This window comes from Pristiophorus japonicus, chromosome 14 (assembly GCF_044704955.1).
Source record: "Pristiophorus japonicus isolate sPriJap1 chromosome 14, sPriJap1.hap1, whole genome shotgun sequence".
Classification (NCBI taxonomy): domain Eukaryota; kingdom Metazoa; phylum Chordata; class Chondrichthyes; family Pristiophoridae; genus Pristiophorus; species Pristiophorus japonicus.
In genome coordinates, this window is record NC_091990.1 from 136,041 (window position 1) to 152,417 (window position 16,377).

The following is a 16,377-nucleotide window of genomic DNA, read 5'->3' on the forward strand; positions in this document are numbered from 1 at the left end:
GGGGGGGAGAAGCTGGTGTCGGGTCGGGTCTGGTCGGCGGGGGGGAAGCGGGTGTCGGGTCGGGTCGGCGAGGAGCGGGTGTCGGTCTTGGCGGGGGAGCAGGAGCTGGCCGTGGGAGGAGACTCATTCACGCAGCCCCAGTGAGGCCATTCAGCCAGGGCTAGGGGCTGCGTGCTTCGGGCCCCTCCCACACAGTTCGGCGCCTGGAGCTACTGCACTTGCGTGCCAACTGTAGCGCGCAGTGCAGAGGTCCCGGCACTGTTTTCAGCGCCGGGGCCTGGCTCCGCCCCCCCACAGCTCGTGCTGGCTGCGCCAAGTGCCACAGGACCTGTAAGTAGGTGGAGAATACCGAGGATATTTTTAGGTGCCGTTTTAGGCGCGAAAAACCAGCTCGGAGGGGCACCCGTTTTTTTTCTTGTGGAAACTTGGGCCCATAGAAAATAGGTGCAGGAGTAGGCCATTCAGCCCTCTAGCCTGCACCGCCATTCAATGAGTTCATGGCTGAACATGTAACTTCAGTACCCACTTCCTGCTTTTTCGCCATACCCCTTAATCCCCCGAGTAGTAAGGACTTCATCTAACTCCCTTTTGAATATATTTAGTGAATTGGCCTCAACTACTTTCTGTGGTAGAGAATTCCACAGGTTCACCACTCTCTGGGTGAAGAAGTTTCTCCTCAGCTCGGTCCTAAATGGCTTACCCCTTATCCTTAGACTGTGACCCCTGGTTCTGGACTTGCACAACATTGGGAACATTCTTCCTGCATCGAACCTGTCTAAACCCGTCAGAATTTTAAACGTTTCTATGAGGTCCCCTCTCATTCTTCTGAACTCCAGTGAATACAAGCCCAGTTGATCCAGTTTTTCTTGATAGGTCAGTCCCACCATCCCGGGAATCAGTCTGGTGAATCTTCGCTGCACTCCCTCAATAGCAAGAATGTCCTTCCTCAAGTTAGGAGACCAAAACTGTACACAATACTCCAGGTGTGGCCTCACCAATGCCCTGTACAACTGTAGCAACACCTCCCCGCCCCTGTACTCAAATCCCCTCGCTATGAAGGCCAACATGCCATTTGCTTTCTTAACCGCCTGCTGTACCTGCATGCCAACCTTCAGTGACTGATGTACCATGACACCCAGGTCTCGTTGCAACTCCCCTTTTCCTAATCTGTCACCATTCAGATAATAGTCTGTCTCTCTGTTTTTACCACCAAAGTGGATAACCTCACATTTATCCACATTATACTTCATTTGCCATGCATTTGCCCACTCACCTAACCTATCCAAGTCACTGCAGCCTCATAGCATCCTCCTCGCAGCTCACACTGCCACCCAACTTAGTGTCATCCGCAAATTTGGAGATACTACATTTAATCCCCTCGTCTAAATCATTAATGTACAATGTAAACAGCTGGGGCCCCAGCACAGAACCTTGCGGCACCCCACTAGTCACTGCCTGCCATTCTGAAAAGTACCCATTTACTCCTACTCTTTGCTTCCTGTCTGACAACCAGTTCTCAATCCACATCAGCACACTACCCCCAATCCCATGTGCTTTAACTTTGCACATTAATCTCTTGTGTGGGACCTTGTCGAAAGCCTCTGAAAGTCCAAATATACCACATCAACTGGTTCTCCCTTGTCCATTCTACTGGAAACATCCTCAAAAAATTCCAGAAGATTTGTCAAGCATGATTTCCCTTTCACAAATCCATGCTGACTTGGACCTATCATGTCACCATTTTCCAAATGCGCTGCGATGACATCCTTAATAATTGATTCCATCATTTTACCCACTACTGAGGTCAGGCTGACCGGTCTATAATTCCCTGTTTTCTCTCTCCCTCCTTTTTTTTTTTTTTAAAAGTGGGGTTACATTGGCCACCCTCCACTCGATAGGAACTGATCCAGAGTCAATGGAATGTTGGAAAATGACTGTCAATGCATCCGTTATTTCTAAGGCCACCTCCTTAAGTACTCTGGGATGCAGTCCATCAGGCCCTGGGGATTTATCGGCCTTCAATCCCATCAATTTCCCCAACACAATTTCCCGACTAATAAATATTTCCCTCAGTTCCTCCTCCTTACTAGACCCTATGACCCCTTTTATATCCGGAAGGTTGTTTGTGTCCTCCTTAGTGAATACCGAACCAAAGTACTTGTTCAATTGGTAGCATGCAAGACAGACTTATTTCCACGATTGCAAAGTTTCACTTAGAACATAACATAAGAAATAGGAGGAGTACACCATACGGCCCCTCGAGCTTGCTCCGCCATTTAATATGATCATGGCTGATCCGATCATGGACTCGGGTCCACTTCCCTACCCGCTCTCCATAACCCCTTATCGTTTAAGAAACTGTCTATTTCTGTCTTAAATTTATTCAATGTCCCAGCTTCCACAGCTTTCTGAGGCAGTGAATTCCAGATCCACAACCCTCAGAAGAAATTTCGCCTCATCTCAATTTTAAATGGGCGGCCCCTTATTCTAAGATCATGCTCTCTAGTTCTAGTCTTCCCCATCAATGGAAACATCCTCTCTGCGTCCACCCTGTCAAGTCCCCTCATAATCTTATAAGTTTCGATACGATCACCTCTCATTCTTCTGAATTCCAATGAGTAGAGGCCCAACCTACTCAACCTTTCCTCATAAGTCAACCCCCTCATCTCCGGAATCAACTTTGTGAACCTTCTCTGAACTGCCTCCAAAGCAAGTATATCCTTTCGTAAATATGGAAACCAAAAACTGCAAGCATTATTCCAGGTGTGGCCTCACCAATACCTTATATAGCTATAGCAAGACTTCCCTGCTTTTATACTCCATCCCCTTTGCAATAAAAACCAAGATTCCATTGGCCTTCCTGATCACTTGCTGTACCTGCATACTATCCTTTTGTGTTTCATGCACAAGTATCCCCAGGTCCCACTGTACTGCAATACTTTGCAATCTTTCTCCGTTTAAATAATAACTTGCTCTTTGATTTTTTTTCTGCCAAAGTGCATGACCTCACTTTCCAACATTATACATCATCCGCCAAATTTTTGCCTACTCACTAAGCCTGTCTATGTCCTTTTGCAGATTTTTTTATGTCCTCCTCACACATTGCTTTTCCTCCCATCTTTGTATTGTCAGCAAACTTGGCTACGTTACACTCAGTCCCTTCACCAAGTCGTTAATATAGATTGTAAATAGTTGGGGTCCCAGTACTGATCCCTGGGGCACCCCACTGGTTACTGATTGCCAACCCGAGAATGAATCATTTATCCCTACTCTCCGTTTTCTGTTAGTTAGCCAATCCTCTATCCATTCTAATATATTATCCCCAACCCCGTGAACTTTTATCTTGTGCAGTAACCTTTATGTGGCACCTTGTCAAATGCCTTCTCGAAGACCAAATATACCACATCCACTGGTTCCCCTTTATCCACCCTGTTTGTTACATCCTCAAAGAATTCTAGCAAATTTGTAAAACATAACTTCCCCTTCATAAATACATGCTGACTCTGCCTGACCGAATTATGCTTTTCCAAATGTCCTGCTACTGTTTCTTTAATAATGGACTCCAACATCTTCCCAACCACAGATGTTAGGCTAACTGGTTTATAGGTTTCCTGCTTTTTGTCTGCCTCCTTTTTTAAATAGGGGTGTTACATTTGCAGTTTTTCAATCTGCTGGGACCTCCCCAGAATCCAGGGAATTTTGGTAAATTACAACCAATGCATCCACTATCTCTGCCGCTACTTCTCAAGTCCCTAGGATGCAAGCCATCAGGCCCACGTGATTTATCTGCCCTTAGTTCCATTATCTTACTGAGTACCACCTCCTTAGTGATTGTGTTAAGTCCCTCCCCGTAGCCCCTTGACTATCCACTGTTGGAATATAGTTGATGTCCCCTACCGTAAAGACTGATACAAAATATTTGTTCAGAGTTTAAATTGATGGCACTTACTTTTTCGATCGCCCTGAGCAAACTGGATCTCAATTTGACGGCCGCACACCCATTTCCGGTCCAGGTTGTGGAGCGCATCTTCTGCATCACGAACATCTTCAAACATGCTAAGCTGTTAAGGGGGCTTTTCACTTTCACAGGTTTCGAACAAATCCTACAATCTTCAATACATATTTTCAGCCACAACATTGCTTTGCCAAAACTTAGAAAATTTGTTCTTATATTTATATTAAATTGCACAAGATGCCAAAAGTACATTGTCCTGCCGTTTACTTCTTATAACAAAAATTGATATGCTACAAGTTTACTCATTTTACAAAGAATAAAATGTAATAAATAAGAGGTATTCCTTCAAATTTTCTACGTGAATTTATTTCTAAAAAGATAAAATCAAAGCAGAACAGCAACAAGGAAAATAATCTACAATATTAAATCCTAATGCAAAATACCGTTGGGTCGTAGCTACCCCATCACCACATGAAATTAGTAGATCTATAAAATTATATCTGGTCCGTTTTTAAATTCTGCCTTCATTCATTAATAAATCATTTAGCAAAATGCTGCAAACTAAATTCAGTAGTAACTTGCAAATATGAATATAGTGGACTATAAATAACTAATGTCACATCACTGGTCAAAAACACCAAATGACATTAAGTGTTTCACTCCAGTAGGATGTATTTTACCTTAGAGAGAAACACGATGGATGTGCCACAATAGTAGTCACAAGGACACAAAAAAAAGGCCTGCTCATTGGGCAAGTGCCTTCCCACAACATACAGGCATCCAATAATGAATGTCAAGTCCTGCTTTCATTCACTAAAATAAGATGCCTTCTTGCAGTGCCTGCAAGTGTAAGTCTGCAGCACCAAACTAATTTAGGAGTAGCAAAGTAGCTTGTAAGAAATGGAACTTGAATGAAAGTAATTGAGATCATACAGGAATTCAAATATGGGACTTTCTTTTTTAAAAAAAGAAAGGGATCGACTGACAGGCATTATCTTGAGAAGTGACAATGACGGAAAATAAGTAGAATCAATTGCAAGAGCATTCTAACCCTTTTTTGTGTTATCTATTTCACACTTGTCAGTCTCCTGTCAGGTCAACATAGCTGGAAAAGAAAAAGGTCCTGAAAATATTCCAAACATAAAACCAATTTTTAAAAAGAACGGAAAAAATGAATTTATCTGCAGCACTGAGACTAAGATTTACCAGTTAAACGTTTTAATACAGAATTGTATTACACAAGGATCACTTAAGTTTGTAAAATCACAGTTAAAAACACGTATTTAAAGAGCGAATGAACTGTTTTCACTACAGTAGGATACAATATCAGGACTTTGCTGGTTACCTTAAATTTGGCTGTAAACTTGACCTTGCACCGCCAGCTTGACCTTTAACTCTTTAAGTGCTTGCCAGAAGGACTTGACATGAGGCGCTGGCCCAAATAAGACACTTGGCTTTGACTTTGACAAAACAACCTTTTTTCCAATTGCAGACAAATCGAAGCCTTGACTTTTTCCCTCTTCAAGCTTTAATCTTTTTCACCCTCCCTCTCTTTTCTTCAAGCCTGATCCTTAAGAGGTCTTTGGCTTGTCTGCTTGTCTTATGCTTGGATTCTATCTAATAGGCTCTTTGATACTTTCTTTGTGGGTTCGCCAGTTACAGCGGATTGCTTTATATTTTCTGAGGCAACAACAACAAAAAAGTTATGTCAGGGGATGGGTATAAAAAGACAAACATGCAGGGTTTGAAATCACTTTTTTGACTACCACCAAAATTAGCCAAAAAAGACACCAGCAAGTAAATTTTACAAACAGCTAAAAGTTATCCGTCACATTTTCTATTACTTATCTGAACTTCTGGTTAGATAAAATATATATACCTTACAGAATACAAAGAGAAAAATGTTAGAAAGGCAACATTGGGGTGCACTACATGAACTGAGAACCAGCAGTTCCCTGCATCTCACCCAGTAGCACATTAGCTGCACAGATCAGTGCAGTTTGATTATTTACATTATATATAAACATATTGGCACTTCTCGTTTATTCAGTAAGCTTCCTAGTCCTGCTAAAATGTATTCATGTTAGCAGGAATATTAATTCAGAGCACACTAACTTTAAAGTGAATTTGTGTTATTTCAATACCCAAGTTATATCAAATGAACACTAAAAATGAACATTTAATTGGCGGTACTTTGGTGGCTAACCCAACAATACTTACCACACAATCCATGTTCAGTTATGTAACCGGGCATACAATTCTAAGTTACTTCCTCGATAATATTAAAATTCAACTTTCAGTTTTCATATAAAAAAGGTACAACATTTTTACTCAACATCAGAATCTGGAGTTCTCACTTCAATTTAAGTTTCAACAGCCAGGCCATAAAACCTTTACTAAAAATGAAAATGATTTGTTAAAGGATCAGATGACCTTCTGGTCACTGACCTGAAGTTCTGTTGCACATGGGACCTGCATTTTCTCAATTACATTGCTACAATAGCCTTTCTTGGACAAATATTCAGGTATCTTTACATTTTGATTGTCGTTGGGCTTTAAAAAGAACGTGGGTAAATTAGATACAATTTAGGGGAAGGAGGAAGCAGAGCATTTGCTCAAATTTTCAAAAATAAGTATTCAGTTCATAGGAATGAAGTGTGTGGAGATAGAAAACCAAAATAACTTAATTGACTTAAATTTGTGTGGACTGCACAGGATCAGAACTTCTAATTTAAAATCACACCAGTAAGAAATTGCTGAAAAGTTTAATTTGAATTTAAGATATATTGTGTGCAACCTTTAACCGCCAATCTTCATCACAATATAAGTCCCCAAAGAGAAATATGCAGCAGTTCAATTTTAGATTCCTCGAACAACTATTGCAGTTTTTCTGTTTAAAAAAAAAATCAAATTATTTAATAATCTGAATATAAATAAAACAAAAAGTGGGAATTTAGTGATAAAAACTGAATTTTCATAATTGGAATTAAGAGTACCTGCATATAGTTAGAGAAAAGGGAGTCTGCATCGCCTATTTTACATTTGTAGCTAATCAATCTCCATCTGCTGCACACAAATACTTGTGGGCATGAAAACATGATCGGGCAGCATGTTCAAAACGTTGCTGCTTTTTAAATGACTTAGAATTAAAGCCAAGCTTTAAATTAGTTTAAATCTTACTCAGATTTTGATTATTTTTAAGTCAAAATGAATTGTTCATACAGCACTTAGCCTATAATTCTGACAAATGTATAGTAGGGGTATGAATTTCTGTGGGGAAAAATTACTCATGTCGATCTGTACATTTGCACCAGTTTATTCTAAAAAGTTCTTCCAATTAAAAAATAAATCACTGTTTAATCCAAAGATATGTGGGATACAGGAGCTCAAGAATTTCTTTAACCCAGAAAGTTCAGTTTCAAGTCAATATAACCATTAATATAAAACAGTAGACAAATGCATGTAACACGTGTCATGGGGAGCGCAGGTATTTACTATTGGTGCACAACGAATAAAGGATTATATGCAGAGTTCTCTCCTGGGCAGTAGAACTGAAGTTTCAGTCAGGCAGTGCAAACGGCTGTAATTACTGTACCAGTGGCTGCAGCCTAATGCATTCTTTGGTCGGCCACAACTAACTTCAGAATTAGATCCCAAACCCTTTTAAGTCTTACAACAGGATTGACAAAGAATGCAAAATACCTTCACTAAAAGGTGCCAAAAGGAAATAAAACTGTTGCAGACCATTATTCTGTTGCCTCCTGAGATTTGGTGACTTGAATTTTGGTTACCTAATTGCCTCAAAAGGGATTACTTGCCCTGCCAACAGGAAACCATTCTTTAAACTGGACACAACAATGGCTACAGAGCCTGGCAACATCCCAGCTGTTGTGCAGAAGACCTAAGCTCCAGAACTAGCTACCCCCCCTAGCCAAGCCATTCCAGTACAACACTGGCATCTACCAATGATGTGGAAAATACCCAGCTATATCCTGTCCACAAAAAGCAGGCCAAGTCCAATCTAGCCAATTAATGCCCAACCAACCAAATGCCAATCATCTGAAAAGTGATGGAAGGAGTCATCAACTGCACTATCAAGCCGCAATTACTAACCAATAGCCTGCTCACAAATGCTCAGTTTGAATTCCACCAGGGCCACTCAGCTCTCGACCTCAGTACAGCCTTGGTCCAAAGATGGACACAAGCTGAATTCCAATTTGACATCAAGGCAACATTCGGGTAAGTGTGGCACCAAGGAGCCCTAGTAAAATTTAAGTCAATGGGAGCTAGTGTCATATGTGGCACAAAGATGATGTTTATAGTTGCTGGAAGCCAATCATCTCAGCCCCAGGCCATCACTGCAAGAGTTCCTTAGGGTTGTATCTTAGCTCCAACTACCTTGAGCTGTTACATCAACAACCATGTGGTCAGAAGTAGGGCTCTTTGCTGATGATTGCAGTGTTCAGCTCCATTTGCAATGCCTCATAGTACAGCAGCCCATGCCCAAATGCAGCAAGACTTAAGACAACAGCAAGGTTTGGGCTAAGCGGCAAGTTACATTTGCACCACATATGTGCCAGGCACTGAACCTAACCAATAGCATTACAATCCCCAGATCCCCCACTAAAATCCTAGGGATCACCATGGACCAGAAGCCGAACTGCATCAGTCACATAAATGCTGCAGCTCCTAGGTATTCAGCAGCAAGTAGCTCACCTCCTGACTCCCCAAAGCCTTTCCACCATCTACAAGGAATGAGTGAGTGCGATGCAATACTCTCCACTTGCCTGGGTACAGCTGCAACAATGAAGAAGCTAGACATCATCCAAGACAAAACAGTTCGCTTGATTGGCACGTCACTGACCAGCCTAAACATTCATCCTCTTCACCACTGGCTGCAGTGTGCACGTTCTACAGAATCCACTTTACAAACTCACCACAGGTTCTTTGCCAGCACCTCCACCATCTGGACATAGATCGCCAATGTTTCATCGTTACTGGGTCAATTAAGTAGAGTGGCAACCCTGGATTCTAAGTGCTCCAGGATTTCCTGGACCTTGACCTCAATTTAAATGTTCAGAGAGCACAGATTCTTCCACCCCCACATTCTAAAAATATTAATTTCTAAATACTAGGAGAATGCTGCACGCATGCACATAACCAGCCAAGCAGCAGTGGCCAATTGACAGATGAACTCCTCAAAGCTTCTATTAAAGCTAATTGGGCAAATTCACTGACATCCTGCAGATTTTGCACTGATTTGACAAGTTTATGTCAAATCAATGAAAAGACTACAATTTAACCAACCTATATACTGGTTCAGTAATAGATGTGCAATTTTCCCTCAAGAGGCGAAAGGTTGTTAATTCCTATGTATACACTTGCCAGCTGTCATGTGATGCTAGATCCAATCCTTTCTAATCAATTGGTGACACAGCATTAAGTGAACAGTGCCACCTTCAGGTTAAATACTGTTAGGACCTTGAAATCAATCAGGGTTTTAATACATTAGCTAGTAGAGGTGGAGCGTCCGAAATCCTGGGGGGGGGGGGGGGAGGGATATCGACGGTTCCGGGTTTGGCAGCATTAGCTGCAGGTCAGGAAAAACCTGCGTTGAAGACCTGCAAAAAAGGCGTTAAAAGTTTTTATATTTTAATTATTTTTTCAGCCATTTAGCAGATAAGGATTTTGTGAATGTTGTGTGAATTTATTTTGTGCTGTTTTCCCCCTCCCTAGACCCAACTTGCAGTGGAGTGATTAGTTGTATTTTGGGGGAAAAATACCACTATCGCCGTTTTTAAAAAATGTCTGGATTTCAGAATATTTTCCAGATGACCTCGCCACGGATCGGCCCGATGTCCGGGTTCTGGAACATTGCAAATTTCAGACGCTCAACCTATACAGGGCACATAGATGCTCGTTGTGTTTTCTTGCATGGCCAGAAAAGTACATCTGCTTTTCAGATTTCAGCATCCACGTGCCAATTTCTGATATTTACACTACTAAATCCAGCACCCATTTCCTGGCAGCTGACTTATCAAACCCACAAATGCTTGCGTCAACAAATCTGCCACCAAGAAAAGGAAGAGGTAATTTAGTACCATAGCATGAACGCAAGGAACCAGTCTCCCAGAATCCTAATGGAAACAAGAAAAAGAAAATATTGGTTGCATTTGCTAACCCCAGCAATATTTTACTGGGTCTTCCCAAATGTTGACCATAGGGAATTGGGCAAGCTTACTTTGGTGCACTTTTCCAAATGTATGAGTTCATGCTTTTGGATCTGTAGTACTTCAACACATTGTTAATGTGAGGAAATTCAACGTACTTTTTTTCTTTGCTGCTAACATAGGATTTCTATTAAGCAACTTTCATGCCGACAAAATGTGTAAATTCTAGTTGCTAACAACAATTATGGGCTGCAAGTGAACAAATGTAGCATCGCTGCACATTTAATGCTGGATATTTTAAACATTTAGTCAAGCTACTGCTACAATACCATGAATTTTAAAAGCAAGATATGACCAGATGAAATTCAAATGATGCTGAGATTCAGACCATTAATTTGACTTTTTTTTGTTAAAAGGGTACAAAACTGCAACGTACATTAAAACTTTGATCAAGCAACCAAAACATTTAAAACTTGAATGGTCACCACTTAGCACATGGCCTCTTGTTTGTACATTGAAGCACGGTGGTAACAGAGCCAAGCAAGATGTTTTATCCATCTTTATAAAAACTTACTTTTAAAAAAAAAACTAAATAATCTCTATATTGTTATGTATGCCCCACTCAACAAACATTAACACCAATTATTTAGTTGCAAAAAAGACACTGGGTGATTGGAAAAAACATGCAAAAGGATGCAAATGTACATTATTAAATGTTTCCCTTTTATAATTAAATGCATTGATGACATTGGAATATCAAACTAGTGTGTGTGTAAACTTTCTCCATGTGTAATTAATTAAGTTTCAGGCTAACCAGTCTCTGGAAAACAGGACATGGAAAATTTACCCTGTTGCTGGGGTACAGCAGCTAACCTAATTTCTAAGCAGCTGGTATTATATTACATTGCTACAAGTGTGTGCTACCCAGCTAAGCAAGTTTTCTGCCAGTATTCATACACTAACAGTCTTTGTGAGCATTAGCCCCAATACTGCTTCATTCCCCTTATTTCAAAACTGGAATTACTCCAAATTTCAACAGGAACTATAATCGGGTTATTCTCAAAAAGCTTGCAAGTTTACCAGAAATTGTCACTAAAACTGGCAAGACTCCATGCTCTTCATTTTTTACATATGCCAAGACTACTGCACAGTCCCCACCACTTAAAATGCCCTAAAATGGGCATGCGCTTATATCGTCCAAAAAGCGATAACCATTATCTATTTGCATCAATGTCAATCTTAAGTGCTCCATTTATTTTGGGCAGAAACAACTGTATTAAGAGTCTCTTAATTTAATGGATTGTTATATTTTGTTTAACACTGGAACTTTATTTCAATTAAACTCACATCAAATTAAATTAGGTGGAGTCTGTGAATTACAGGACTGAAATTTAACTAGTCTCCTGGTTTCCACTTGTTTTGGAGTCAATTTCTCTAGACGAAGTAATTTAGGATCAAGGTAAAAACCTGATCTGACTATTTGATCTGTGCAGTCGTTGGCCAAAGAACAGACGTGCTGAGGGCTGATGGGGCTATAGAACTGGGAGCAATCCTGGACCAAACCACTTGCCCGTGTAATACACGCGCAGCAAATTGGATTGGAGTGGATAGTTGCTCGTGTTGCACTATCAATGTTTCTATGAAATTGACCGAATGTACAGAATGTGTCAGATTATTGCCAATAAAAACCTCAATGCCATTTTTTTTATCTCCTGTGATGAGCGTTAATTAAGATTGGTCACTCAGGATTTTTATATCCATAATACCAGCCATCGCGTAGAGCTGCAAATATCATTTACACGAACGCATCCGCTACAAGCGGGGGGGACTGTATATAGCAATGTACACATCCCCCCGGCATTATCTCTTAAATATAACCATCCCCGCCCCCCCAACAACCAGCAATTTCCAAAGGAATAGAGCTTTATAGAACCAGAATGAATGCGACATTCAAATGCATCAAACTGTGAAAAGACCTTTAGTATCTCTGCTTCACTTGTTTAGGAGAACTGCTGAAGAAAGGATATTGTATATATGCAAATCCTCTTGGACGTCGAGTGTAGAAGTCAAGGGGAACGTAAACATCTACTATTGGGCCATAGCGACCAAACTCACGCCGTAAATCCTCAGGCCTAAAGTACCATAAAAACGATACAGGTGATTTGTAATACGAATTGCCCACTGTGCATGTGCTGAAGAGTCCAAAAACTCAAATCGACATTAAACCATCTGAAAAGGAGATTCTATCACCGTCTATAAAGATTTTGAACATCAAATCAACTTGTAAACTGTTTACAGGATGGCAGGACTAGGATCAGTCAAAGTTGCTGGTATTCAGGTGACCAAAAAGACCAGACATATCCCATTTTAAAAAGTGGAATTATTTAGTGCTGCCTCGATTTTTATAAATTGCATATAGATATAGGGTTTTTCAGATGTTACTAACTCCCCCAATCATTTTTGTTATTTCATAAAATTTTTAATTGATTTCCATCTTAATACTGACTAAAATCAGTGCAATTTTTCAGTCAAAAGATTTGGCTCAATGTGCCTCATTGAATTAAATGTAAAGATGCACCCAATGTAATCTACATCTCCTCTCCAGTACATCAATAAGCAAGGTCACACAGTTCATGTTTTCTAGCCACTCAGTTCTTGCTTTCCCTCCTGAAATGTCAGGCCTGTCCACAGTTTACTATCTTGTATCATTGATGTTTGCATCGATTTGATTTTATATTGAACCAAATTAGATAAGATTAATTGCTATAACCCAAATTATTATAAGTGTAAATATATATTATTTTCCTGGTCATTTCTCATCGTCCATCCTCGTCCTGACCAATTTCCCATTTCTGATGCATCCAAGTAGCTTCCAGCACCAGTTGTGCCCAATTCAAATCAAATTCCCCTGAATTGGACTAAGTTTGAATCATCCATTGATCTGTGTCTAATTTTTATTTTACAAGAACCATTTAAAAATAGTTATGCAAGTGAATTAATTTTTTCATTTAGTTACAGCTTTATTTGTCTAATTTAGTTCAATTTATTAGAAAATAAGCAATGACACTGTATAATCAAAAAAAATAAATAAAATTTCTAACTATCCCCATCTCCATATAGAACAGTTACTTTTTTTAAATTGGCATTTTAAAAACTCATTATAAATGAGATACAAAGGGTTGGCAGTAATATTTGACAACTATGCGTTAGCTGGGTTATACTGAACATTTATTTGCAAGGTTGATGCACTGTCCCCACTCATTATCAAGGCTCTTTGGAGATGGGATCTATTATTTGTGCGTATTATAAATACTCAAGCTAACAATGCACTTGTGCTATGAACATACCAGACAACTCTGATTTGAACTTAATTTTCACCCAGCACAATAATTCAAATATTGACAAAGCATTTGTACATTTTTAAGATTAGCACACAACACGTATTTAATCAATGTTTTGATACTATTTAATCAATCATGAAGGAAAGGTAGGGTCGATTAAGGATAACATTAGTGCATGAAGATTTTAATTTTTTTTTCTTTACTCTCCTTCAATCATCTACATTCAAAAAAATGAATTAACACGTTAACTAATGAAATTTCAATAGCCATCTACATGTGGTCACTCCTAGCTGAAAATGTATATTGAAATATTATAATTCAGTTTGTGTGTGTGCTGTTTTTCTCCACAATAAATCAAATTTGAAAGGGCTCCCACAATGACTCAGTGGGAAAATGTACCAAAGTGCAGTACTGCACTTAAAAACAAGGTTTAGGATAAATCTTTTATCTGTATTGGGGCACCAAATATCAGCAGGGCAACATCAGGCACATAATTGGCATGCTCCAGACTAGGGTTTCACTCCAATCACTAACTACAGCTACCCAACTGGTGAATGTATGTGCATACGTCAACTAAATACAGGGCTGGCTCAACTGTGATGACCCCACAGAATTAAATAGTCCACCGATACTCCTGTTAATGTACTTCAACCTGAACAGCCATTCAGGAAAGAGCAGGCAACACCCAAGTTAAACATACTTTAACAGGTCAGACATAACTGATGAGTAATATTATGCAAATATAAAGCCTCAATTAGAAAAATAACTGCATTAGCAGGACAGAAAACCACACTACATGGAGCACAAGGGGCATGGGAAATGTCCAGCCTATTTGGATTTTTATTTTGCAATTAAAGTGGTAGCACTGGGCTACAGAGAACTTTAATTTGAAGGCAAGTTAAAACGCATAATAGTTACAAATTGATGTAAAAACAATACAACCTCAGTGACTGGTAATTATTACTTAGCTTATGCAGAGTTCCTGGTAATTATAACCATTCTATCTCAAATGTTTTTCCAACTTGTAAGCTTTTACAAAAAAATGATTTCTGTTACTCAAATAATTCCGAGGTGCATACCTTCAGGTTCCAAATGTATCTAGATAATTTAAGCTCTGTGGTATGCAAAATTTTATAACATGCTTTTCTTTTAGGACAATTCATTAAAGCTAGTTCACAGGGTTTCATTTAAACACTGACATTTCTAAAACTCCAACTAATTTATTGGTGTTGAACACTAGATCCAGGTCTAAATAACAAATGAATACATCTTTAACAAGATGGTTAACCAAAATTTCTTTTTAAATACAAAATTGCATTTGTTCCCTCCCCATGGGCTGTGGTACCTTGTGCAAATTTACTAAACATCACTGCAGCACATTTCGAAGAAAATCAAGGATTATTCTTAATCGGACTTAAATTTACTTCACTAAAAAAAGGTTAAATGCCTTGCAACTGTGAACTTAAGACGGTTGCTTGTTTTCAAAGTGTATGAATGTTGTAAAACATCACAATCCAAGTATTCACAAGAGGTTTTTGAATCACAATTTAATGTCCTTAACCAGTTATCTTTAGAAATAGTGTATGGGTTCTAAAAGCATACATCAAGAACGTGCTTTATTGTACTAGACTCAAATCTAAACCAAATATTTTAAAAAGGCAAAAATCTATTTTAAGCAGACATTACAAGATGAAATACAAAGGCCAACTTGAAATGCATGAGATGCTCTCGAGATAAAATTCCTTCGGGACTCTCTGCATCTACCTTCCAAAGGAATGCTTTGCAGTAAGGCCTTTTTAAATCAAAATCTAATACTCTCTTTTGCAAGTATATATTTATTTAGATTTTTTTTTTTAAGTCTCGACAACTTTTTTTGCCCCACTGCTCGTTCGCCACGACAAAGGGAGCCGGGAAGGTTTGAGAAAAGCGCGGGTTCTCCAGCAGCCTTTCTTGCCCCAGTCTCTGAATTTAACAGAAGATATTGGGGCCCGGGAAAGGGCCGGCTGGTGGAGGGGGTTTTCTCTCTCAGTTATCCTGAGCTGCAGCAATTATTTATAAATTGACAGGAAAGGCACAAGCCCCGCGTGGTGACGGCGGCCTCCATTTTGCGGCGTTAGCGGCTCCCAGGGAGAGAGAGGGGCCTGAGGCGAGGGGGAGCCCGAGGCCCCGGCTTTGTCCCACCCCACACACCCCCGGCCCGATCGGCAGGCCCCGGGCCGGTCCTCACCTGGTGCAGTCGCCCACATTCCTGACGAAGAGCGAGCTGTTGGGCGGACGGGCGTACCGTGACATGGCGGCGGGCGGGAGGCAGGGAGAGATGGCGCGCGCACATGCAGCCTGCAGCCACACAGCCACAACTGCGCAAGCGCACCGCCTGCAGCCCGCGAGAAGGCGCGTCACAATGGCACGCCGACCAATCGCAGCGCTCCTCCGCCCCGCCATCTTGGTACAGGAGCGGCCCGGCCGCCATTTTACTGAGCGGCTCACTCCCGATGAAACTCTTTTGAGTTTACCTGAAAATAAACATAAAACATTAAACGGTGCCACCCGCCCTGGGTGACACTCCAGACATTTACAAGGCCCTTTTTTCCCTTTTTTTTGTGTTTTTCTTTTTTTTGGTTTTTTTTTGGGCACTAAAATCACAATTTCTCCGGTGCCCCCTATAAAAGGGGAGGGGGACACTAAAAGCACCGGCAATTAAAACAAATTAAACTTTAAAACGTAAAATCAAATTAAAATTTGGTTGCCGGGCGTGATGATGCACTCCAGTCCCTCCGGTGCCCACCTCTCGCGGAAGGCCGCGAGCGTACCGGTGGACACCGCGTGCTCCATCTCCAAGGACACCCTGGACCGGATGTAAGAGCGGAAGAGAGGCAGGCAGTCAGGTTGAACGACCCCCTCGACCGCCCGC

The 16,377-nt window shown here is 40.5% G+C and overlaps 1 protein-coding gene across 2 annotated transcripts in view; it reads right to left on the reverse strand.

Annotated features, from left to right (window-relative positions):
• srsf10b (serine and arginine rich splicing factor 10b) overlaps window positions 1-15,819 on the reverse strand; it is a 21,039-nt gene extending 5,220 nt beyond the window's left edge. For both annotated transcript variants that reach the window (XM_070898772.1, XM_070898771.1), the window contains exons 1-3: window positions 15,694-15,819; window positions 12,153-12,257; window positions 3,950-4,053 (exon numbers count right to left, since the gene is read on the reverse strand). In XM_070898772.1, coding sequence (XP_070754873.1) covers window positions 3,950-4,053; window positions 12,153-12,257; window positions 15,694-15,758 — 274 coding nt within the window. In that variant the 5' untranslated portion in view covers window positions 15,759-15,819. The remainder of the gene's footprint in view (window positions 1-3,949; window positions 4,054-12,152; window positions 12,258-15,693) is intronic.
• Window positions 15,820-16,377: the final 558 nt, after the last annotated feature.